Source organism: Paroedura picta, chromosome 9, assembly GCF_049243985.1.
Source record: "Paroedura picta isolate Pp20150507F chromosome 9, Ppicta_v3.0, whole genome shotgun sequence".
Classification (NCBI taxonomy): domain Eukaryota; kingdom Metazoa; phylum Chordata; class Lepidosauria; order Squamata; family Gekkonidae; genus Paroedura; species Paroedura picta.
The window spans coordinates 88,464,017-88,490,059 of record NC_135377.1 but is presented as its reverse complement, the minus strand read 5'-3'; the positions used below and the strand labels follow the sequence as shown (position 1 = coordinate 88,490,059).

At 43.2% G+C, this 26,043-nt stretch overlaps 1 protein-coding gene across 2 annotated transcripts in view; it reads right to left on the bottom strand.

The window, feature by feature from the left end:
* Nucleotides 1–662: 662 nt before the first annotated feature.
* Nucleotides 663–26,043, bottom strand: part of LOC143845233 (cadherin-10) — a 167,914-nt gene continuing 142,533 nt past the window's right edge. Inside the window, exons 6-12 of one of the 2 annotated variants that reach the window (XM_077353460.1) lie at nucleotides 23,661–23,848; nucleotides 15,596–15,849; nucleotides 13,588–13,724; nucleotides 11,491–11,612; nucleotides 5,971–6,079; nucleotides 3,569–3,820; nucleotides 663–2,471 (exon numbers count right to left, since the gene is read on the bottom strand). In XM_077353460.1, coding sequence (XP_077209575.1) covers nucleotides 1,984–2,471; nucleotides 3,569–3,820; nucleotides 5,971–6,079; nucleotides 11,491–11,612; nucleotides 13,588–13,724; nucleotides 15,596–15,849; nucleotides 23,661–23,848 — 1,550 coding nt within the window. In that variant the 3' untranslated portion in view covers nucleotides 663–1,983. Of the gene's footprint in view, nucleotides 2,478–3,568; nucleotides 3,821–5,970; nucleotides 6,080–11,490; nucleotides 11,613–13,587; nucleotides 13,725–15,595; nucleotides 15,850–23,660; nucleotides 23,849–26,043 lie in introns of both variants that reach the window. The other variant, XM_077353459.1, reaches the window with a different exon arrangement.

The following is a 26,043-nucleotide window of genomic DNA, read 5'->3' as shown; positions in this document are numbered from 1 at the left end:
CAGTCAAGTCAAGTACAGGGTAAAAGCTGAGTCTTCTGATTGCAAACCAGTTCAAGACGCCAAGTTTCTCTTTACAGAAATAAAAAAATATATATTATTTCACTCCTCACTCCATCAGCATTCCTAAATCAATGTGTTCTTGGTGCTTGCAGGTTCTGAACAACTTTAGTCTGAAACACTTTATAGCAGTGGTCCTCAACCCTTTTATCACCGGGGACCACTCAACGCTTGACAATTTTACTGAGGCCCAGTGTGTGTGTGTGTGTGTGGGGGGGGGGTAGTTTACTCCTCTACTCTCAACCACTGCCCTAACGCTCTCTGATCGCTATGGTAATGTTTAAACATCCCTTCAAAATAAGATACAGACACGCCACAACAATGAACATAAGGAACATTTTATTTTCATGGAAATTTTAACTCATGACAATGACAAATTAGTGGGAACCCTGAGCTTGTTTCTCTGCAACGAGATAGTCCCATCTGGGAGTGATGGGAGACAATGACATCCAAAGTGTGTTGTAAAGGACCAGGGGGGGGGAGAAGGCCCACCTCCAATTAGTGGACAGACCACATGTGGTCCGCAGCCCACAGGTTGGGGATCGCTATAGGACTTCAAATGGTAACATATTCATCACTCTTAAAGAATCAGTCTGGCAAGAATATAGTTATAAAAACTGGTTTATTTTCTTAAAAATAAATACAAAAATATAAATATAAAACATCGGCAGATAGAATCTGATGAAATGAAGTTGCACAAAGTGTTTTTTTTTTTAAACCAGCTGCATATCACATTAACACCACGTGTACATTTTGGGGGGGAATTTATAATGTACAGAATAAGGACATACTGTTATCGATTTTTCCCTCTTGGGCCACGATCCAAAAAGAAGTGCAAGATGTTCTGTGCATGGACTTGGAAAAAAAATAGACTTCCTTTTACAGAAACTGCACCAGTGACTCCCCGGCTTAGCCTGGTCATGACACTTCAGCCTAAATTGAAATCGGAGTAAATGTATGTGTGGTAAAACTAACGGCCTTTCTTAGATTCCCAGTTTTTAGCACCGAGTCACATCTCAAGTGAAAAAAGTATAAAACAAATTTAGATGCAAATTTCAAACTAAGCCACAAGAATTTTCCTAAGTCTAGAAAGACACTTGGGGAAGGAAATGCACAAGTATATCGACCTGAGTTTTATACTCAGGAGGCTTAAAGAGCAAGCTAGGGATCGGACGTGCAAAAATAATTTAAAATGAGAAAGTAAAAAGCATGTGCCATTGCCATTCCCACTGAAAAACGCCCTTGCACCCAAATCTCTTGGAAGAGTTTCAAGAATACAAGAAAGCAGAAGGAAATTCCAAATGGCACCAGTCAATATTGAAAAATCCGATGGGCATTCTTATTAGGAGTAGTTTTGCATTCAAAAGAGCACTTTGTTCTGAAGGCTTGTAGACTCTACGGTGGAGTGTTCTCTATGCAAAAGTTTCAGAGTAGTCCAGGTATCTTGGGTGGGAAGTTTCTAATCCTTTAAACAAATCTATGAAAAAAGTACGCGTGAAACATGCATGCGTGACCCTTTGTGGTTCGTGGCTGGGGTCTTTAAGTTGCCGAACCTGAAAATGTAGAACGTGTGGTTCGCAGGAGCAATTTGTACCTAAAATTGCTTGAGAGACTGTCAGCCTGCTCAAGAATAGTGTATCTTTTCCTTAAAAAAGGGGATGATATTGGATTTTCAATAGCTTTGGCTTCCGGAAGGGGTTAAATCAAATGCTGCATATATCCCATGTGACGTCCTACGAGAAAGAATAAATGACATTAAATGAGCAAAATTGAAAACAGAACGAGAAAGAGAACCCATTGTGCTGAGTGGCAGGAGAAGGTTCCTGAACATCAAAAAATATTGTCACGTGGAGAAGGTGTCTGTAAAGTTACTTCCTCTCAAATGGACAAAAAATCCCCCCCACAACTTGTATATCCTACTGTTGGTTACAAAGTGTCCTTATCGCTTTCACCTCCACCGTACATCTCAGCAAGCTTATTAAACCGAGGACCCCATTCCTTGAGGTAATCATAGTTTTGGTCTCCCTCGGTAGTGCCAGACTCTAAAGAGCTCAAGGATTCGGCTATCGAATCGTTTCCTTCGTAGGCGTAGGTTGCCAGGGAGTCATATGGGGGAGCAGAGGGGTCATTATCGTGCTCTTTTAGCCTTTGGTTAATGAAATCTCGGACATCCGTGTTGTCGGGAGCAGATGGAGTCCTCCGTGGTATAAATAAGGTTTCCGGGATAATGTCTCGACGGAGCTTCTTATCCTCAATAGCAGCAGGGTTTCTCAACGTGCCAATGTCAAAAGCCTGGGTGTCTTCTTCACCACCCCCTTCATCGTTGTAACTCACAATGTTGTCTCTGATGTCCTCCTTAGACAAGATGAGAGGCTCTTTTTTATGCTGCCTCTTCAGGGCAGCAAACAGGACCACTATAACTTGGAAAAAAGAAGAAAGAGCGGGTTTCAACTAAGGACTGCAGCTTGGAATTCCCACCCAGTTCCCAAATGATGGTGCCAGGCACCAAATGTGGATTCAATGAGGTTTTAGGATTGGGTGATCTGGAGGGGAAAAAATGATCAAGACTGCCCTGACAGTAGAGTTTATGTCCCAATGCTCCAAGATCACCCCAGTCTACTTGAGTCGATTCTAACCTGCACACCTTTCAAATGTAGGTGGAGGTACAGATAGCCTATATGTGTCCCATGCAGTACAGCCAACAAGAGGAAGCCAGGAAGCAGCTGTATACATTCCACCATACTGTGGCAGGCTGATATGACAACATTAAAGTAGTTGATTGCCTTTTAGGGTACAACAGGAAGTTCTTTGGAACTTCATCTTGGCTTAGAAAAGGCTCCCCCTTTGTCTAACAGTTGTACTTCATTAAATAGGCCTGATTATGAAGGATCAAGAAGACTAAAAGCTCAGGATCAGGCATGGGTGGTTTGGCTCAGATGGGTTGAAAAGTACCTGAATCAATGCTGATTTGGATACTTTTTCACTCATTCACGTTGAATCCCCATTCCCTATACTCAAACAGTCAAAATCAGGGTGGCTGAATCATGATTTGGTCACAGTTCAGCCTCTTTAAATGTATTCCCCTCCTACTTTCTCAGGCAACACCTGAATGGGTGCCTAGCAGCTCATGATGACAGGCACCCTACCTGCTCCCTTTAAATTCTGCCCCAGTGGAGGAGAGATTTAAAGGGAGTGAGTAAGACACCTGTCATCAGCAGCTGTTTAGCGGATGCTCTCTCCTCCCCACCTCAGGCTGTGGAGATGCTGTTGCCTGGGAAGGAGGGGAACAGAAGTATGTCCACAAAAACTCCCAAAACTTTTTTGGATCTGAATCTGAAAAGGTAAAGGGGTATTAGTGCATTCCAGATTTCTCTGGTTTCTGGCTGAATATGAAGCAGTATGATTTTTTCTCTCTCTGCACATGCCTGCTCGGGATACACCCTGGCAAAAGCCAAACATCTCTCTAGAGTAAGACTTCACATCATAAATGATGTTTTCTCCCATAACTTACCTAGCAGGATGATGATGCAGAGCAGTATGGCAATAAGAGCTCCTGTGCTGAGACCTGCTGGAAGGAGCAGAGCTTCAGCATTACAGGACTGCATGTTCCCCCGGTTGTCGCAGGCACACACCCTGATGGTCAGAGTACCGGTGCTACTCTGGATGGGGTAGTCATTGTCTGAAATCACCACTGGCAGGAGATAAGTGCTTATTTCATGACGACTGAAGCCATTCCTTCTCGTCAGGATGCGGGCTGTATTATCTAGACCAGCCAATCAGAAAGAATACATATGTTACAGCCAGATTATATACTATAGCAGTGTTCCCGAACCCCTGGGCTGCGGCCCGATATCGGGCCATGGAGCCCTCGGTATCGGGCCACGGCGGGGGGGGGGGGAGGCACGGGTGCTCACTGTCAGTGGGCACGCCTCCCCCCCCCTGCGGCTCGTCTGATTGGGAGTGGCCCAAAAAAGGTTGGCGACTACTGTACACAGTATATTGATAGAATTTAACTAGATTTGAAACCAGGAGTGAATTGGGGGCTTCCTCCCCTGAAGGAACATCTCAGAAAGGTCAATTTAAGCCCAAAGAGTTTCAGGCAAGTCTGTTGAAGCATATCACTGATATTCAGCACATTCCTGGTTTTTATTATTTTTCATCTCATAAGATCTTCAAAGCATTATGGAGATTTCTTATTAAAAAGTAGATTTCAATTCCACCCTCTCCTGGAAGGGGGCGGATTACAACAATAAAACAATAATTGCATACGAGAATACTTGAATCAATAGAACAGCATTTGCACAATAAAAATAATGTATAAGATAACAAAATATGATGTGGGCCATTGATAAATAATCAATACAATATAAAGAAGTGAATGGGTCAATAACTACCAGGAAGACCAAATAAAATCAAGAGAAGACCATCCAGAACCAGAATGATTTCTATGCTTGAACATTATCTGGGAAGGCATTCCACAGGACGGGGCCAGGCATAACAGATGAAGAATTGCATGGAGAGTCAAAACAGGGCAATAAAGCCAGTGAAATATCTCAGGGACATTCACACATTCCATAATTTTAATTGAATAGCTCTTTTGTCAAGATCTTGTGTGCATGTTGACATGATCTTCTCATGTATTGCTTTCTTGACCTGTTTTATGAATTTTGACCATGCTTTGCCTAAGTGATATGCTCTTTGACCTGTTGTTAACCTGTATCTTAATTGTGCTATGGTTTTTCATTGTTCCTTTGCTGGCAGGCTTTTAAAAAATATTGTTCTGATCTTGTTGGACATATTTTGCTGGTCGTATTTGTGCTCTTCAGAATGCCTGTGAGTCTGGGGGTTAGTGAATATTTTTTTTTCCTGGGCACCTGGGGATGGGAAACTGAGAGCCTGGCACCAAGATTCAAAATGGGGGAGGGGTTATGAAGGCAGCTTGTAGTATTGCCTATGAGTTTTAGCAAGGAAAATCCTTGCTTCTGTTTGCCATTTTTTCAATAAAGAGATTTCTTCTTTACAATGGATCTTGGCCTCTATGCCCTGCTGTTGGCCCTCCAGAGCAACTGGTTGGCCACTATGTGAGACAGGATGCTGGACTAGATGAACCAGTAGTCTGATTCTTCTTATGGGTTCTTCTTATGGTCTGATTGTCTTATGATTACACTGATTCAGACTCTTGGTCCATCAAAGTCAGTATTGTATATAGGCTAGGTGGATCTCCAAGACCTCACGTAGAGGGTGCTCTGTCACTCTAAGTTTGTATAGGTGTCATATCTTTTAATGGGATGCCCACTGACACCTCCTTTATCAGTTTGTCCTCACTCTCTCTTCACATGGCCTTCCATGGAGACTCATTTCCCTGCAGGTCTCTCCCACAGAGACAATGTCCTCATACTTCCACACATAAGATGCAGAAGAAGCTGGTCATTTGTGATAAAGAAAGTACTCTTTAGATTAGGATTCTCTCTCTCTTCTTTTGACTGTAATCTGAATGTGAACTGGAGTTACTTGAATAGATATTTCACTTTTTTGCAATATACTTCTTGTGAGATTGATTTGCTGCACTCAGTATCACATTTTTATGACTGATGAAACTGCTATATTTACCACATATCCCAATACTCTCTGGCTTCAGGAAGTGCTTTACTTCTCTCTGCACACTATCACAGCCTGGTGCATATGTATGTTAAGGAAGTTAATTTTTGCAGCAAGGGGACTGGATCTTACAGATCCATTCTGTTTGCAGAACTTTACGCCAATGGAAGGAGACTTGCTGTGACACAAAAACCCAAGAGTTTCAATATTTGCTATATTTTTAAAAATTTCTAAATTGTTGTTCCCAATATATTGAAACAGTAGAGAAAAGTACATCCACCATTAAACATCTCACACATAGATATAATATTATACCTTCACTATCCTGGACTGTGAAGTTAGGATTCACAGCAGCTAAACTGAAGAAAAACTTCTGTCCTCCAAGCGGGTCATCTTTATCTATTGCACTTATAGTTTGTATTAGCTGTAGAAAGAGAAAAAGAAATACAGCTGACCTTTGTCACATGGTTGTTTGATGGGAGAAATATGGGTTATACAATGGACAAGTTAAAATGTAATGTAGAAGGTCCTTCATAACTGAAGCTCCACAGATACACAAATGTTGACCTTTATGGAATTTTATAGTAGCGTCCACTCAGTATTGCTGATGGCATGGTTTGCAAGTGCAGGGAATCATAGAATCCTAGCGTTGGAAGGGGCCATCCAGCCCATCTAATCCAACCCCCCGCTCAATGCAGGGTCAGCCTCAAGCATCGAGGATAACTGTCCAGCTGCTGCTTGAAGACTTCCAGTGAGGGGTAACTCACCACCTCCTTAGGTGGCCCATTCCACTACTGAAGAACTACTGAAGTATAAGCTGCTCTAAGACTTTGGGAAGAGCCTCTTGTGGCGCAGAGTGGTAAGGCAGCCGTCTGAAAGCTTTGCCCATGAGGTTGGTAGTTCAATCCCATCAGCCGGCTCAAGGTTGACTCAGCCTTCCATCCTTCCGAGGTCGGTAAAATGAGTACCCAGCTTGCTGGGGGGTAAACGGTCATGACTGGGGAAGGCACTGGCAAACCACCCCGTATTGAGTCTGCCATGAAAATGCTGGAGGGCGTCACCCCAAGGGTCAGACATGACCCAGTGCTTGCACAGGGGATACCTTTACCTTTACCTTTAAGACTTTGGGAACTGAGGTAACTGCCAACCCTGGATTTGGAAATTCCCGGAGATTTAGCAGTGAAGTCTGAGGAGGGGAGGGGTTGGGGAGGGGTTGGGGTGGGGATGGACCTCTGTGGTATATAATGCCATAGAGTCTATCTTACTAAGCAGCCATTTTATCCAGGACGTCTGACTTTTGTAGTTTTGAGATCAGCTATAAAAAAATAAACAAATGCCGCGAGACAATTTGGAAAACGCCGCGGGGCACGGGGCAAATGCCCCAAATGTGGGTCGGATGGTCAGCTTACAAAAGAGGGGAGTGGGGAAGCAGGAGGCAGAAGCAGATGGTCAAGCCAAGTTCTTTGTGCCATTTTCAACACACATTCTCCTTAGTTGTTATTTCTGAACTGAACCTCCAATTCGCTTCACCATAGGAGGCAGTGATCCATTCAATATTATAACTGTTTAAATAGAGAGTAAAAAAAACTCTCTCAGCCTTTATTCCCCCCTTCCCCGGCATAGTATATACTTTCAAATGACATTTAAGTGGAAATGCCATTTCCTGTGCTCAATATTTTCCCCCTTCCAACCATGCTTAACATTTGCATATGAATTGCTGTATGAATGTTTAGGTTGTGTGACTGATACTCCACAGTTACCTACGTTTAAAGAAAAGGAGAAGTATCCTTCCCCTCTGTCAAAACATTTAGGCCTAGCAATGTTGTTGTTACTACTCCAAATGGCTATAAAAGAAGAAGAGGTGGTTTTACACCCCACTTTTCACTACCCAAAGGAATGTCAAACTGCCTTCCCTTCCTCTCCCCACAACTGCCTTCCCTTCCTCTCCCCACAGCAGACACACTTGTGAAGTAAGAGAGGCTGACAAAGCTGTTCTCACAGAGCAGTTCTAACAGGACTGTGACTAGCCCAACGTCACCCAGCTGGCTGCATAAGGAGGACGGGGGAATCAAACCGGGTTTACCAGATTAGAGGCCACTGCTCTTAACCACTGCACCAGGCTTTCTCAACCAAGGTTTCATGAAACCCCAGGGCTTCTTGATGTCCCTGGAAGGGTTTTCTGAAGGGGTGGGAGCAATTAAATTTTAATATATATAATATTTAAGAGCCTCTTGTGGCGCAGAGTGGTAAGGCAGCCATCTGAAAGCTCTGCCCATGAGGCTGGGAGTTCAATCCCAGCAGCCGGCTCAAGGTTGATTTCTACCCACAAGTCCATTGTTCTCCTACCCAGCCACCAAAGAGCCGAGGTTGGTGCGTACCCATAGCACCTAGGCCAAGGTTAGACAGTGAGCTTCCATGGCGGAGTGGGCAGTTGAAGCTGGGTCTCTCAAATTGTATCTCACCAATTTACTAAATGAGCTATTGCCAGCTTTGTAAAGTAAGCATCATTCGCTTGAAAGGGATACCTATTATTATAACCACGGTAACGATCCTGTGATCATTACGATGAGCGATAAAGATGATGATGAACAAGAGTTGGTTTTTATACCTCCTTTTCACTACCATAAGGAGTCTCAAAGTGACTTACAACCGCTTTCCCTTTCTCACCCCTCAGCAGACACCTTGTGAGGTTGGTCTGGTTGAGAGAGCTCTGACGGAACGGCTCTGTGAGAACAGCCCTGACAGGACTGTGACTAGCCCAAGGTCACCCAGCTGTCTGCAGGTGGAGGAGCGGGGAATCAAACCCAGTCCTGCAGATTAAAGTTGGCCGCTCTTAGCCATTACACCATGCTGGCTCTTAAACAAGGCACCAAGATAGAGCCTCTGGGAATGTGTTCAAAGAACGCCACTTGGTGCACGCCAGTGTTCCCTCTAAGCTGTGCTCCTGAGTGGCTGCTGATTATCACTGAAGCCCCTACCGGCAGCAGGTTGCTTGTTGACCATTTTAAGAGTATAGCAGTTATACTACGCTCAGGAACTGAATTGCTCTGCTGAGGAATTAGAGGGACCGCTGGTGCAAATGGTCTGCTTTCCCTCTCCATTAATTCCAACCCAAATCCAACATGATGCCTCCAATCATTTGACCTGAGAACTTTAAGGAACACAGCATAACCCAAACCCTTTATGCAAAGCTCAGGATTGTTGGAGTGACTCAGTGTGCCTGGACATGGGGGGCAGGGACAGTATTATTATTATTGATTTGATTTATAGCCTGCCATTCCCAGACAAGCTAGATCATGGTGGGTAACACAATGAAATCCCCACAATAAGACTCCTTGGAAGAACAATAAAACAGTTATCGCTTCTGGCAGTGAAAAACTTCTCCCCCACCCCCCACCCCACTTGATGGACTACCAATAACCTTGTGACCTTGGGGGAATAGTTGGAAAGTAGGTGGGTGGTTGTTCTAGCCCCTTTGTGTGTCTGTGTGTGGATCTTAACTGCCCTAGTACCAACCAAAGACCTGGAGGAAGAGCTCCATCTTGCAGAAAATTCCAAGGGAGCCCTCAACTCTCCTAGAAGCTCATTCCACCAAGTCAGGGTCAGGACCGAAAAAGGGATAGGGAAAGGACTCCTTAGACGAGGCTTCTTTTGACTGCAACCTATAGGTGAACTGGATCTACTTGAATAAATTGTCAGCATATTTATTTGATTTTTGTAATTCATTTCTTGGGAGAGTTATTTGTTGCGCTCAATATCACACTTCTATGATGGGGCAAAAATCTCCCCTTTAGTGGTGGCCATGATGGCTGCCAGCTCTGGTTTCGGAAATACCTGGAGATTTGGGGAATGGAGTCTGGGGAGGAGAGGGAATTCAGCAGGGTATAATGCTATAGAGCAGTGGTTCCCAACCTTCATCTGGTCGGGGACCGCCTCCGGGGGTGGGGGAGAGCCAGCGGCCCGGCTGCCGCAGTTGCTCAAAAACGTGCACGCGTGGAACTGCCGCACATGTGCGTTTTGGCCACCAGGTGGCGATAACACGCATGCTCAGAGTTGCCGCGCATGCGTATTTTGGCCACCAGGGGGCGCAAACGCGCATGTGCGGCAGTTCCATCGTACCAGTGCTGGCGGCCTGGTACTATGGCCTTTGCGGCCCGATACCGGGTCGCGAACCGGGGGTTGGGGACCTCTGCTATAGAGTCCCCTGGAGTGATCATTTGGTAATCTTGGGTTTGTTTTGATGTATGGGGTTGTTTATATTTTCACTTTGAGCTCTGTGTGGGCTGTGTGTTAACCTTATGTTGGTAGAAGGGTGTCTGGGAAGAGAGGAAGCTTCAGGGTTATCTGGAATACAATGTCCTTGCAGACATTGAGTTTAGGAGTTGGAATTTGCACTTGGGTGTTATAACTGTGCCTGGGAAAGTGGGGAGATTACTGTACACATGGGAGGGCATGATGTGAGCTGAAGCTGAAGTTGATGGGAAATATATCAATCTGTGGGAGACCAACATAATCAGAGTCCAGTAGCACTAAGACCAACAAAGATTTATTCAAGGTGTGAGCTTTCAAGACCAAGCACTCTTCCTCAGACTATGAACCTCCATCATGACCGTGGGAATATAAAGCAAAAGTTAATTCTGTTAAATTAGTAAACTCTGTGCTTTATATTCCCATCATCACAATGGAGGTTCATAGTCTGAGGAAGGATGCTTGCACTCGAAAGCTCACGCCTTGAATAAATCTTTGTTGGTCTTAAGCAGGGGTAGTCAAACTGCGGCCCTCCAGATGTCCATGGACTACAATTCCCAGAAGCCCCTGCCAGCGAATGCTGGCAGGGGCTCCTGGGAATTGTAGTCCATGGACATCTGGAGGGCCGCAGTTTGACTACCCCTGGTCTTAAGGGTGCCACTGGACTCTGATTTTGTGGTGCTACTCCAGACCAACACGGCTCCCCATTTGAATCTATCTGTATGAGACCAATCAGTCTTTAATGAAAAAAAAAATAACATGAGCTTAGTTCATTTCTTTTTAAGAAGCCTGTTTATTGCGAAGTCGCCTGAGAACTTGGCACAGGCCTTTCCCATGATTGCTCTCCTGCTCTTCACCAAAGCCTCTAATGCTGTTTTTACTTCTAGTGGGAAACTGCCTTTCCACAGCCCCTAACGGTTGGTCCTTTGCTCCTCTTGATGGCAAAGTCATTTCCCATTGATCAAAGTACAATTCAAAGCATCCGGCAAAGAGGCAAAGCAAAACAAATGTTTGCTCTTCTGATACGGACTGCTTTTAGGCTTTTTCTGTGATTTGCCTACAGAGAGCGGGTTTGGAGATAAACTCCCCCATTTGCATGAAAATGGAATGCCGGCAGTGGTGTTTCGGAGCACCATGCCTGTCAAGTCAAAGCACAATCAACGTCGGTAGCAAAGGACGCTCTTAAAAAAATTAATAAATCAAATTTGATTACAAATTACTGTTGATAACGCATAGTGCTTCCCTCCACCACAGCAGTGCAGAACGTAATTACGAGATTGTCTTTTAAGACAAATCCAGGAAAAAAAACAACAGTCAAACAAATGCTGGAGGGGGGAAAAACCGCTTGAAGTTTTAAGAGCATCATTTTTTTTTTCCTGAGGAAAGACAAGAAAAGGCATTCGGTAATTTGCATGTTGATGCATTTGGGAGGTGTTACTGGGCAAAGCTGGAATTTGTTTTCCCAACAGCCGTTCTCCCTTTCACTCTCAAAAAAAAAAAATCTTATTGACTTAAAGGGACAGGCACCAAGTGTTTGTTCCCGAAACAAATCCAGAGAACATGAAGAATTGACATTAAGGCACTTACTTGTCCCGCTCTAGCATTTTCACATACGAAAGTATCGTAGAACACGGCAAATTGTGGTGCGTTGTCATTCACATCTAAGATGCGGACGTAAACCAAAACACGAGTCATCTCTTTGGGGTTGTCTGTCAAAAGGAGAGGGGGGACAATAAAGCCATCTCTTTGCTGTCAGAACTTCACCACAAGACTTTGCAGGGGTTTTTTTTTTGTTAACTATTTTCATTGTACAGATTTCTACCTGCCAAGGAAATGTCAAAAGCCACATGTCCACCACATAGAATTACAGGAAAATAACTCATAGCAACATCTAGTGGAGCTTTCAAGGCAACTGATGGCTAGTGATGGTTTGCCATGGCTTGCCTCTCTGTTGGTGCCCTCAAACTCTTTCTTTTCTCCTGAAGAATTGATCTCTGTAGTCTGAAGATAAACTGAAATTCTGGGGGGTCCCCAGGTCTGACCTGGAGGCTGGCATCCCTACATTGTAATGATGGTCTAGACCAGGGTTGGGCAAACTGTGGCCCTCCAGATGTCCATGGACTACAAGTCCCATGAGCCCCTGCCAGCGAATGCTGGCAGGGGCTCATGGGACTTGTTGTCCATGGACATCTGGGGGGCCACAGTTTGTCCAACCCTAGTCTAGACCATTCTGAAAGCCATGGAGGGGGTCTTTCATTTCCGGTAAAACAATACTGGTAGTTTTCCTATTGCTATTGCCGTGTCTACATCTGTGGTTCCTATGGTATCATTAAAATATCTGGGTAGGACCTTCAGGTTTTTGAGTAATATAATTTCTTCTATATTCCACAATTCCACAATCTCTTTATTATGGAGACCTGAACCCCAGTCAGTTGGCAGGTTTTCTGAATGGAAACTGTGCAAGAACTCTGCTGCTCTCTTGCGGGATCTGCTTTTATGTCATGGGTGTTGTGCAGGAGAATTCCCACTTTGATTTTGACCTTTTGAAAAGATCTGTTGTTAAAGAGAATAATATGATAGCAGGTGCTTTTATTTATTTAAGATCCGTATAGCAGGTGTGTCTCCCCAGGCGGGGCTCCACTAGCGGCTTACAACTTCAGCCTTCTTTTCCCCACTTTCCTCACAATTGCTGCCTTGCAAGAGTCGTGTTGCTTAGAGGGGGGAAATGCTGTCCCTTTAATAAGAAGCTCAATGGGTTCCAAGCCACGAAAAGGTTCAACTGCCCGTTTCCGCACCTTATACCAATATTAAAGGAGCAGGGCACATTTCTCCTAGTCTGTTAGCAAACAGAATTCCTATGCAGTGGGTAGACCAGGCTGAGAAAATGTGAATGTCCCAAAGTCACCCATCAAATTTTTATTGGCGAAATGGGGATGCAAGCTTGGGTCTATCAGGTATGAATCTGTAACCATCCTGCTTTTCTCACCAATCCTTTGCCTTTTCTCCTCAGAACATTTCTCTCTGCTTGATTTACAGGTCTGCTGCTTAGTGAGAATGAAGACAAACCAGGTTTCACAAATCCTTCAAATGAAGAAAGATTCTGACCTAATACAATTTTTTTAATTAAATGAAACGTCTTCAGAAAGAGCCAGGATTGGACTTGAAGGGAGCCTTCTTAAGTAAGTCTATTCAAAAGTAAGGCCCAATTTTATTCAGTGGGGCTGATTCCCAGGCTAGTTGAGTTAGGACAGCAGCCAAAACATGTGCTTATAAAACACACGGGCCTTCATCTGGCTTCATACACTTTGTGCTGTTGACTGAGAATTGGTAATTACAGCAATTAGCTGTATAATGGGGAGAGTCCAGCAGATTCCCACTTCCTTTCCTGAATGGCCAATTAGTGCTCCGATTGCTTAGTTAAAGCCTAAACACACCACAGTCCCAGCTGTTGGCCTGGACCGAGGAACAACCTGCATGGTGCCAACAGCAATCTCTGCACAGTTGCCCTAGGCACCTGTCAACTAAAGGTTGTGTCCATGACCACCCAGCCCTTGCTGGCTGAGGGAGACCAAGAGGGGAAGAATTTCACCGAGAGAATTACAAGCGACGGCCTCAGAAGGGGGCTAACTTGCAATAGGACTGTACCCTTTTATGATTTGCGTTTGCCAGGGCAAATAAACTTACTGATCTCAGATGCTATGACACTAAGGTTGTGCCACTGGGAAATTTCTCGGTCAAGCATCTTCGAAGTATAAATAGATCCGTTTCCAGAATGTATGTTGAAAATTCTGTCCAGGTCGGTGTGGCGATCCAAGGAATATCTAAAAAAAAATGAACAGGCACATTTTTTTATGGCAACAAAATTTTCATTTTCTTCCCACACCTTCTGGAGCATGCTTATTCCTTCACCAGGCCAGTTTTGGTAAGCTTTTTTCACCTTTGGTTAATTTACACAGCCATAATTTTTTGCATACTTGGGAGAGATCTCTACCTTGTCAGTGGGTGACTGTTTTATCACTTTGATTACCCACAAGGGGGCCAAACCAGATATAATAAATAATACTTAAGAGATATGTGTGAGTGTGTATATTGTAGACTTACATTAGAGGTATCGTATATACTCGGTACAAGTTACAGGAGTTACAGTTGGTGTCCATGTTTTTAAGTACTTTTTTTTGGGGGGGGGAGGTAATCCAAGGTGACATTATATATATATATATATATATATATATATATATATATATATATATACACACACACACACACACACACACACACACACACATATATATATACACATATATATATACACATATATACATACACATATATACATACACATACACACAACATACACACAACATACACACAACATACACACATACATACATACATACACACATACATACATACATACATACATACATACATACATACATACATACATACATACATACATATATATATATATATATATATATATATATATATATATATATATATATATATATAATAAATTTTTTGTTTTATTTTCCAAGATTAAAGATAGTACAATACAGGTAATCTACATTATTGATACAGAAAAAAATAGATTATGCTCTTCATTTGATACACTTAATTCCCCGTTTCAATCCCCTTTTGACTTATTTTCTTAGGTAATTCAGATAAGGGCCCCATTGTTCTTGAAAGGCCTCTTCTCTTCATTTGGAAATATAAGACCCCACATAGCTACACAATGGTATGAACTTTTGCCCAAAGCTTATAAACTTTTTCACGTTCCACCACATTTAAAAAGAGAAGCCTACTTTGTTACCATCTTTCCAACATTTGTTTACATAGTTTTTAACAATTTTAACGGTCATTTTTGGTGTCCCATAACACCTTGGTGTCCCAAGGTGACATATTAATGATGACAAAAACAATATATATATATATACACACACACAAGCACTGGCTTGCAAAAGTATTCACCCCCTTTGGTGTTTGACCTGTTTTGTTGCATTACAACCTGCAACTAAGTTGGGGTTAGGGGGGGGCGTTTGATTCTTCCAATATGCCTACCACTTTGAGGGTGCAAAATCTTTTTTGTTGTTGTTGTGAAACAAACAGTACAAACAAGAAAAACAGAAATCATGACTGTGCATACATATTCATCCCCTGTGCTATGACACCCCTAAATAAGATTGCATCCAGGCACTTAACTTCAGAAGTCACATAATTTGTTAATTAGATTCCACCAGTAGATAGACCAAAACATTCAACAAGTGTAATTAGAAAAAAAATTATTAACTTTATGTTATCCCACTCATGGTTTGGATCCAGCTAGCTTTATCACCAAAACCTGTCCAGTTCCCCTCCTTCCAAATCCCCCATCCCACATGGCTTTTCTCCATGACCATTTACGCACTGGGAACTTCACTGCCCCAGTTCCCATGCAGGAGCACAAATCAGGCACGGACGAGGTGCACCAGTCCTAATGCTCCCTGGTGTGGGTGCCGGAAGAGGTGGGTCAACCTGCCATGACTAAAACTCCAGCCTGTAGCCCGGCATGAAACCTCCAGTGCATAAACGGTCCATGCCAGCTCAATAATTCCTACAACAAGTTTTTCAGCTGTCAAACAGGACCTTGCCTTTTTCGCCATTTGAAAAACTGACTGGATCTAATCCCATGTTTTTAAATGGTGGTCATTACCTGATAGGGCTTGAAGCAGAATCAGGATCTCGGGCCATCACCGTCCCTATGATGGTGCCAACCTCAATATCTTCGTGAATCTCAAAAAGGTATGAGGATCTGCTGAAGACTGGTGGCTCATCTACATCTTCTACAGAGATTTTCACCGTTGTTGTGTCTTTGAAAGGCCCAAGGTAATAAAACTGCCGATCTACATACAGATTCTCTGCCTCAATTTTCAATGTGTATAGCCCTCGAGTCTCATAGTCCAGTGGCTATAAGGAAATACAGTGAGAAAACAAAATTAAGTTTACAAAGACAGCTTTTAAAATGGCAAATGTTAAAATATACTATTTGCTCTTTAGCCAATTGAATGGACCTCCCCACCACATCAACCCCCTGCCCGGTTCCTTCATTTTTCTGGAATTTTCCTGAATTCTGCTTCTCTTTGATATCATTTTTCCTTAGAGAATTCTAAATGAATTTCTAAATGGGAGAATGCATAGTATTTTGGTCATTCTTTGGGTGCTCCCACCTTCTGAGATCAGGCAGGTGGCAATCTGAGAGAAGTTCTTTTTGGACATGATGACAAAGCTCTGTCTGGAACTCTTTCCCAAGGGAGATTCATCTGACTCCTCCTGTTGACATCTTCTACCATGGATGAGGACTTTGTTTTATTTTGGCACTTCTTCAGCAACCCCTCCTTCTTAACCAATATTCTTAATTTTTTAATGTACTTTAGCTCTGTTTTTTAAAATTGATGTATGTTTGGGAGGAGGGTTGATTTTAGTCATTTTATAACGTCATTTCATCTTTTATATTCTAAATTGTTAGTAACCTTGGCAGGGATTGTAAGAGCAAAAAGATGGGATATAAATTATTTAACAACAACAATTTACCAAAGTAGTCAGTCAATATGATTCACTGGAATATTTTCAGCCATATGTTACATTGATAAATAGTTGCAAGAAAGCACTCATCAAGACATGATCATATATATAATTGTATTGATGTGCATATTATATGTTTCACATTTGCACAGCAATTATATCAGTGTTTGTATTTCTTTTATTGTAGCAGTATTTCTTTTCATGTACAATGTTTAATCATTGTTAGGTATTGGCTTGAACTGGGAAACTGTGGTCCAGTTCAGGTTGTAAACCACAAATTGTCATGAATTTTAAAGAGCCAGCAAACTGGTTCAGTTCATGAAGTTCATGGCCTGGTACAATGATCCTCTCTCATGCTAGAAATACCAGGCTTACAGAAGACCTTTGACTGACTCTCCTCTACATTCTCTTCAAGCCTGGTGGGGACTGGATTTATGGGGGTTTGAGTTATGACTCCCCCAATGAAGGTGACCCATCCTCCATTGTTTCCAATGCAGGGGGGAAAAGCAAAAAAAAAGATGGGGTCATGTTTGCAATCCCAGGAGAACCAGGGCCACTGTGGCATTGCAAACTCAACAGTTAGCCATTCAGTTGAGTCTGTACTCAACAGTACTAAGGTCAAATAATTGCAATGCATTTCTTCCCAGAAGAACCCAGTGCTAATGTGGTAATGCCTGTTAAAATAAACTTTGAATAATGGGGTCATTTTTGAAAGCCCAGTAGAACCACTGCAATAAACAGAGTGCCCAGCAATACCAGTGCAATCACAAAGTGCCCAGCAGAACCCAGGGCCAAATTTAACAGAGTTAAGCTAAAAAAATGACTACTTTGAAACTGAGAAGAGTTTTTCCAAGGCAGGACAATCCTGTTTCTCCTATTGCTTTAAACTTTGGTAAAGATTTTGCTTAAGGGGAGACAGTCAGTCTGGAAATGTATCCATTCATGAACTGGCATGAACCTCCACAAACAGCTTGAAAGTTCATGGGAAGTTCATGCTGGTTGACCTGCCATGAACTTCACTTCATGAACCATGAACTGGCCAAAATTTGTCACAAACTTTCGTGTGTGAGACAGTTCATGTCCATACTCTGGTTCCTCCAATTTTAATATCTAACTGACTACACGTCATTACTGCTTGCTGATGTGACAAAGATAATTGTGGTTTTAAATGGCTTTAAATTGATTTAGTATTTTAATTGTGTATTTATTATATTAGTTCACTGAATTTTGTATGTGTAAACTGCCCCAAGACAGTACCACTGAGAGGGGGAAGTATATAAATCTCTAAAAAAAATTAAAAATATATAGAAAAAATAAAATCCCCATTCATTATATCTATGAACATCAGCAATGAAGACTGGCAAAGACTGTAAATGAATGAGAAGAACTGAAGTCACACTTTCTATACATGATGTCACACTTTCTATGACATCACAATTTCTATCGATGGAGAAATCAAATGATCTTGTATTTTAAAAGCAATAAAGAATAAAACATTCCTGATGCACAAATTTAACTTTGGGAAGATGATGGAGTGATTTAGAACAGCAGAAACTAGGGAGACGTTCAGACGAGGAATGCTGCAGAATCATAATTACCAGGAATAGTAGAGAATAAAGAAAATATGTGGTTTGAGATACCTTGTGATGAAATATAATGGAGAGAACATCGGGCTGTCATGCAGCTTTGGTCGCAATCAACGAGGTGAGTATAAAAACTCCAGATGGTGTGAAAAAAACAAACCACAATCCTGATCAACCTTGTTCAATTTAATTATAAGATGTGAACCCCTCTTCTCCAGAAGATTAGAAAAATCATAATAATTGCATTCCAGAATAGGCACCAAGCAAGCATCACTGTTTACTAGTTGACGGCTATGTCTGCATGCTATGTTGGAAGCTTGCTTGATCCGGCAATGCCAGGAGGTGTGGGATATAAATCCAAGAATAAATAAATTAAAAACATGTGGCTCATCCTTGCTGGATCATGGTGCTGGTTTTGTGCTAAAGGGAACTAACTCAATTGGCATTTTATTCAGCTATGGATTCCAATCTTAATCCTCGCAAATGGTACTTACTGGACCACTTCAAAATACAGATGGTCCACAGAACAAAAAAATAAATAGACACCTGTGTGATTGGTTCTGGTTTGGCTTTCCATATGATGTACTAATCTGAAATATACAGAGCCTTTGCCCCTGCTTTTAGAAATCATTCCATTATGTTTTCCCCAATGCTTTGATATGGTATTATTCATGAACAGGTGGACTGTCTGTTGTTTATAAGTGGACACCTGAGTGGATAGCCTGGAGTCACTATTCCTCAGACTAATTCTACTGCAGGACAAAATATGACAGCAAAATGGGAAGAAGCTGCATAGGACAGCCTTGGATGAAGGTAGGGTAGCCAGGCATGACAATCGGCAGGAGACTGGGAGGGAAGAAGAAGAACAAGAAGAACACGAAGAGGAAGAAGAGGAAGAAGAAAAGTTGGTTCTTATATGCTGCTTTTCACTACCCAAAGGAGTCTCAAAGCAGCTTACATTTGCCTTCCCTTTCCTCTCCCCACAACAGACACCCTGGGAGGTAGGTGAGGCTTAGGGAGCCCTAATATTATTGCTTAGAACAGGTTTATCAGTGTTGTGGCAAGCTCAAGGTCACCCAGCTGGCTGGAGAAGGAGGAGCAGGGAATCAAACCTGGCTCGCCAGATTAGAAGTCCCCACTCCTAAACACCACACCAAGTAGGGACATAGAGGTGAGGCATTGGCGGTGGAATGATGCCACTTCCAGGAAAACAGAAGTGATGGCATGCCTCTCTAGGAATCGACACTTCCAAGTTTTCTCCAGAAGCAAAATCATGCTGTTGGCCCAATGGCCATATTATGAAATATTCACCCACTGCTGCTCTTGGATGAAGAACAGGAGGCAAGTGTGGAAAAGGACAATAGAACAAAAAGATATGTCACTTGGTATTTATTCTTTGTCCTTTTTAGATCCTTGGACAAATAATCAGTCTTGAAATCCTTGCAGTTTTGATGGCTCTGGGGAAAGCTACATTCATGGGGAAAAAGTATTGTATCCCACAAAAAGCCCCCCCACACACACACACACACACTGAAATTTGACTTTCAGAGCTATAAAGGCCTCAAGATTGACTGAGTGCATGATTTCTAGGGACTGGAAGGGATGACAGAAATTGCAGCTTACATTACACTGGAGGAGATTTTCAATAGCATGAACAATATAATGGGGTTATGGGAGGAATGGATGGGAAATGAATTCTGTGGACACTATTGAATTTATTTTCCTAAAAAAAACCCTTTAAAGTAAAATTAATGCTCATTAAAACATAAAACTATCTTGGTGCAAATCTTCTATTTACTCTTTAGTCACACTATGCTGAACAAATATTCTCTCCATGCTGTATCATGGGATGCTCCTTCTTTGGAAGGATAAATTTATGACACATGGAAATTATATCTCAAACACACACTCAGCTTTTGGAGCTGTCAAGAGATTACAATGCCCTCCACCATTTGAGCTGGCAACCATTAGTAGCTCCCCCAAATTCTTGTTTCTGCTGTCAACCTAGTGACAGCTGAGCTCACTTATGGTGCACCCATAGGCAAAAGCTGTTCAGAGGTGGCATTTCATGGAGATCTCCCATCCAAATATTAGTCCGTACCAACCCTGCTTAGCTTCCAAGATCTGGAGTCTGCTTGGCATACTGGTTAAGAGCAGCAACTGATCTGGCAAGCTGGGTTTGATTCCCCGCTTCTCCACATGCAGCCAGCTGGATGGCCTTGGGCTTGTCACAGTCCTGATAGTGCTGTTCTGACCTTGCAGGGAGCATAAGGAGGCAAGTGGTCTCTCAGGTATGTGGGACACAGGCTGCATATAGCCTTAAAGGTGAAAAACAGAACCTTGAATCTGATCCAGGATGCAACTGGTAACCAATGCAGCTGCTTCGGTACTGGCTGGATATGGGCCCTCCAAGATGTACCTGTGAGTACCCTAGCTGCTGCATTCTGGACTAGCTGAAACTTATTGGTCAGGGCCAAGGCTAGGTCTGCATAGAGCGAGTTACAGAAATATAATCTGGAGGTGACTGTTGCATGAATCACTGTAGCCAAACAATCTGAAGGCAGGTAGGGGGCTAGTAGCTATGCCTGACACAGGTGGGAAAACACCATGTATGCTACTTCTGTGACCTACGCCTACATTGATAAAGAGACATCTAAAATCCCCCCCCCCCAATTCCTTGCCAAGGGTGAGATGTTAAGTTGCACCTCTACCAGTTTGGGTAGGAATGCCTCCTGGTCTGTCCCATTCCTGCTCAGCCACAGGACCTCTGTCTTGGAAAGGTTGAGTCTCAGACAACTCTGCTTTAACTATGCAGCAGCTATTTCCAAAATCTGACAAATGTCTCTGGAGGGGAATCAGGGCAGCCGTCCATGAGGAGATAGAGCTGGGTGTCATCTGCATATTGGTGACAACCCAGCCCATAACTCCATGCCAGTTGGGCCAGAGAGCCATGAAGATGGTAAACAAAGTGCGGGAGAGTATTGCCCCTTCCACAAGGGAGTTGAAAGGGACTGCCACTGAAGGGTAGTCCCTCAAATCCTGGTCCTGGCAAGGTGGTGGACTAACAATTTGTGGTTGACCATGTAAAACATGGCTGACAGATTAAGCATCTTGAGGATAGCCAAATTGCCCCAATCCAGCTGGTGGATCATTCTCCAAGGTGACCAGCACCGTCTTCACCCCATGGCCAGGATGGAAGCCTGACTGGTGTGGGTCGAGTGCTGAAGTCTCCTCTAGGTATGCCAGGAGCTGGTCCATGGCAGTCCTTTCAACCACCTTACCCCGAATCTCAAGATGCAAGACTGGGCAGTAGCTGGCTAGGGCCCATGGTTCCAGCAATGGTTTTAAAAGTAAGGGATGAACCACTGCCATCTTCAGCATCTCTAGGAACTCTCTGGTTGAAAGGGAGAGGTTGACAATATCCCTCAGAGGGCCTGTTATCCCCTGGTTGCTCATCTTGAGCAACCAAGATGGACAGGGATCAAGGCAGCCAAGGGGCTTCCAGTTCCCTTTCTGTATTAAAGGTGGCAGCAAGGTCACAGTGGAGTGACAAGACGTTATCCACAAAAAAAGCTCATGAATGCCTCACAGCCTAATTCCAATTGACTAAGGTTCTGATCGAGGACAGAATTAAGTGTGCAAAAAGTATCACCACCAACCCTGAGAAATTTCACAAAACACTTTATTGCCTTCCTTCAGATTCTCCAGATGTGTTTCTCCAGATGTTTAATTACTCATTAAGTTTAAGAAGTCTGTCCTGAATCTATTGACTTAAATGAAGGTGAAATAATTCTGCATTTAAGAGCAGTCCAATAAATTAGACATGATTTCAAATGTCTCATCCTTGCTTTTTTGAACTGAAAATCCCCATTGAAATTTTACTTCCTCGTTGCAAACACATAATTATTTACTTTGGTTAAATTTTGTGTTCCCTTACACTGGATTTTTTCCCTAGAATATGTACACTTTTTTTTGACTGCTATTTATGTATCAGTAAATCAAGCTATTTACTCATGTACAGACATGCCCATGCATAAATGTACATTGTATATAGCAGGGGTAGTCAAACTGCGGCCCTCCAGATGTCCATGGACTACAATTCCCATGAGCCCCTGCCAGCAAATGCTGTCAGGGGCTCATGGGAATTGTAGTCCATGGACATCTGAAGGGCCGCAGTTTGATTACTATATAGTGACCTGCTATATAGTGTATAAATGGTGTATAAAAAACACAGTATATGAACAAATTTAGAAAAAGAATATAAAATCATAGAGTTGGAAGGGGCCATACAGGTTACCTAGTACATCCCCCCGGCTCAGTGCAGGATCAGCCTAAAGCATCCATGATAAGTATCTGTCCAGCTGCTGCTGAAAGACTGCCAGTGAGGGGGAGCTTACCATCTCCATAGGCAGCCAATTCCACTGCTGAACTACTCTGACTATGAATTTTCTCCCCTGATATCCAGCCAATACCATTCTACACGTTGTTTAAATCCATTACTGTGGGTCCTATCCTATGCTGCCAACAGGAACTGCTCCCTGCCCTCCTCTGACAACCTTTCAAGTATTTAAAGAGAACAATCACATCCCCTCTCGTCTTCTCCAGGCTGAACATTCCCACAGCCTTTCCTCATAGGGCTTGGCCCCAGACCCCAGATCATCCCCCTTGTTCCCTTCTGCACTCTCTCAGTTTTGTCCACATCCCTTTCGAAGTGAGGCCTCCAAAACTGCCCACAGTACTCCAGGTCCAGTCTGAGCAATGTGATGTGATACCTCTATTGATACAGTCCAGCTGACCAAGCCTGCATTCACCTTCTTTACTGCCAGATCACACTGTCTGCTTACTGGAAACTCATGTGGTTTCCACCCATCCTGTCATTTATTATTATTATTTGGAAATTACAGCAAGTAGTCTATCAATGCTGGGGTCACTGAAAGTGAATCAGCACAGAGAGTAAAAATGACATAATTTGCTTGGCAATTATATTTTCTCCTTAGGATTTTTGGTGTGGTTCTGCTTCTTGACTGCCAAAGGGAAACACTTAATACAGGGATGAATTTCTTCCTTGGCAGCTGCTTAATACAGCTCTCTGAATCTGGTGTGTCACACACATTGTGTTGGGGGTAAGGGTTCAAATCCGTTTGCATCAGCTTCATAGAAACGCTGGCAAAATACCCAGATAGTGCTCGGAAAGTGGACAGGCTCCTCGAGAGAGGTAAGGGCTATGCTTGTCAAATAAAGTACTTTTTAGCAAACAAAAGACAATGGCGTATGAACCTTTTCAAAGCAGTGATGCTTTTGTCCGAATGTGATGCAAATTTGGAAAGCCAGCGTTTAAGAAAAGAATTCTCCCCTCCCGCCTGTGTCACAAGCAATGGAAAACATTTCGGTTGTGGCTATTTATATCACATTCTATTCCTGTGGCTACCTCGAGTCCTGTGTGTATGTGTGTGTGTGTGCCAATTCTTCCTATGTTCCAGTTTTTAAAACACAGCTATGTGATGTTATGTGGCAAGCACTAAATTCTTAACGTCCCAATTTCTGCAAAACGCGTCATCTCAGGGTTGTTTTAACTATTTGAAAGCATGCAGCAATTGATGCTCAGGTCATCACCTTTCGCACTATGATGATGCCTTCCTGGGTGTCATTCTGGGTCACAATGCTAAACAAATCCATGTCATTGCCGTCAATGATTTGGTATCTAAGTTCAGCATTTCTCCCGATGTCTGCATCGTTGGCTTTGACGCTTCCGATGGCGGTGCCAACTGGAGAAGATTCTGGAATGCGAAGGTGGACCGTGCCTGTAAATAAGAAGGATAATAACAACCAGAGTCAGAGACACAAAAAGAATGCCTAAGTCCCAGTCATACATGATTTATACCTCCAACCTTCAAGATTTCATTGATGAAACTGAATGGCAAATCTTAAGGGAGAGGAAGGTCTAGACAGAGGATTATGTTCCAGGGAGCAGCAAGTCTCTACCTAATGATACCTACATAACCTCCCATCTGGCTTCTTGAAAATAAAGTTTGCTCAACTTTCGATTCAACAAGCCAAGAACAGGCCAATGGGAGCCCCTCAGGGGCACGAGAAATCTGCTTTCCTGGGACTGCAAGAACATGGGTGGAAGGTCAGTCACCAAGCAAGGCAGTTGTGGGTTGTATGCAGCAGAGTGGCTCAGAAGCTCTACAGGCCTGTCCAAACCCATTTTCAAGACTCTTGAGTGTTAATGGGCCCAGTTACAGCTTCCATCTTTGAACAAAAGGGATTCCTGACCCTGATTCTATGGCATCCGCCATCAGAAATGGTGACTTCTGTTGAGATGGCAGCAATACAAACTGGATGATTACTGTCTATTCCTTAAGGCAGGAGTAGTCAACCTGTGGTCCTCCAGATGTCCTTGGACTACAATTCCTCAAGAACCCTGTCCACATCTTCAAACTGCACAAGCTGAAAGGTATCCCACATGACAGGACAAGTCACCCCGTTGAAACCATCCATTACTGCTGCTGCTAATGGACATCCAACTCGGAACAGAAGCAAGAGTTTTTATCTGGAAAGTTCATAGCAAAATGAAGGTTACGAGCTGTACAGAACTCCATCTCCTCTTGTTGGTCTGAACCCATTAGGTCCCTGACCACCCAGAAGAGTTATGAAGCTCCACACTGGGCGGATGCAATGGTGGTATAGAACTCCTCTGCCTCCAACTCTTTAAAATGAGCTCTGGTGGGATTAATCCCAGGTTTCATCCCTGTTTTTACATAATTAACAACCCCACAATAAACCAAAGGGCTACCCATGAGAGAGGGTGCTTAGGGGTAATCACATCAATTGCCCGGGTCATTGCTGCATATGGTGATCAACAGGAGTGCCAACCATCAGATTGATCAGGCTTCTTAATCAGCAGAGGACCCCCAGCAAAGAGTGATTTATCCATTATAAGGGGCCCATTCCTTTTAGATCACCTTCTTCCTGCCCAGAGAAAACACCAGGTCAAGAGTGTGGCCTGCACAGGTTATAGGGCTTGTTATTAGCTGAGACAGGCTATGATTCTCCTGCCAGTCATTAACTCCTGAGCTGCTCCCCAAAAGGTAACCTTGGCAGGGATGTTGAAGTACCCCAAGACAACCAGTTTAGGAGTCCTTAACACCATCTCCATAACCACCTCAGGCCAGAAGACAGTTGGGCATCAGCGTGGAAGGTCTAATGAAATCTCAGTCCTGTCTTGCACTTCCAGAACTAGATACAGCTCAAACCTGGCAGATGCACTCAGTGGACAATGCAGGGCCTGCCATGAAGCCACACCACATGGGCACATCCATCTGTCATTTATACATTTCAGGAGATAGTGGGCCAACGTCCTCCAAGACAGCTTGTCTGTAACTATTATTCTGCTCCTTGATGTGCTTTCAGTGACATGATGCTCTCCAAGACCATTTATGCACTGGAGGTTTCATGCTGGGCTGCAGGCTGGAAATTTAGTCGTGGCAAGTTGCCTCACCTCTTCTTGCACCTACATGAGGGAGCATTTGGCCCGGTGTGCCTCATCTGCTCCCAATTTGTGCTCCTGCATGGGAGCTGGGGCAGTGAAGTTCCCAGTGCATAAATGGTCCAATAGGCTTCCACAGAACCTCAGGTTTCCCCAATAAGGTTTCAAAAATATTTATTTACTAGAATTAAAGCCCATTGCAGCTGATACAACAGGCACTAGCATGGGGGGGAGGGAGAAAATAGCAGAGAGAGGTAGAAAGAAAGAGAGTGATTAAGAAAGAGAGATGTAAAGAGAAAGAGAAAAAGGATAGAAAAAGAGAAAGAGAGATAAGAAAGGATAAAATGTGATAGCAAGAAATATAGGTAGAAGGCAAGAAAGTAAGAAAGATAGAAAGAAGAACAGATAGATAGCTATAGAGAGAAAGAAAGGGAAAGAAAGAGAACGAATTACAGAGAAAGAGTTAGAATGACAGAGATAGAACTTCAGAGAGGGAGTAATCGAAGA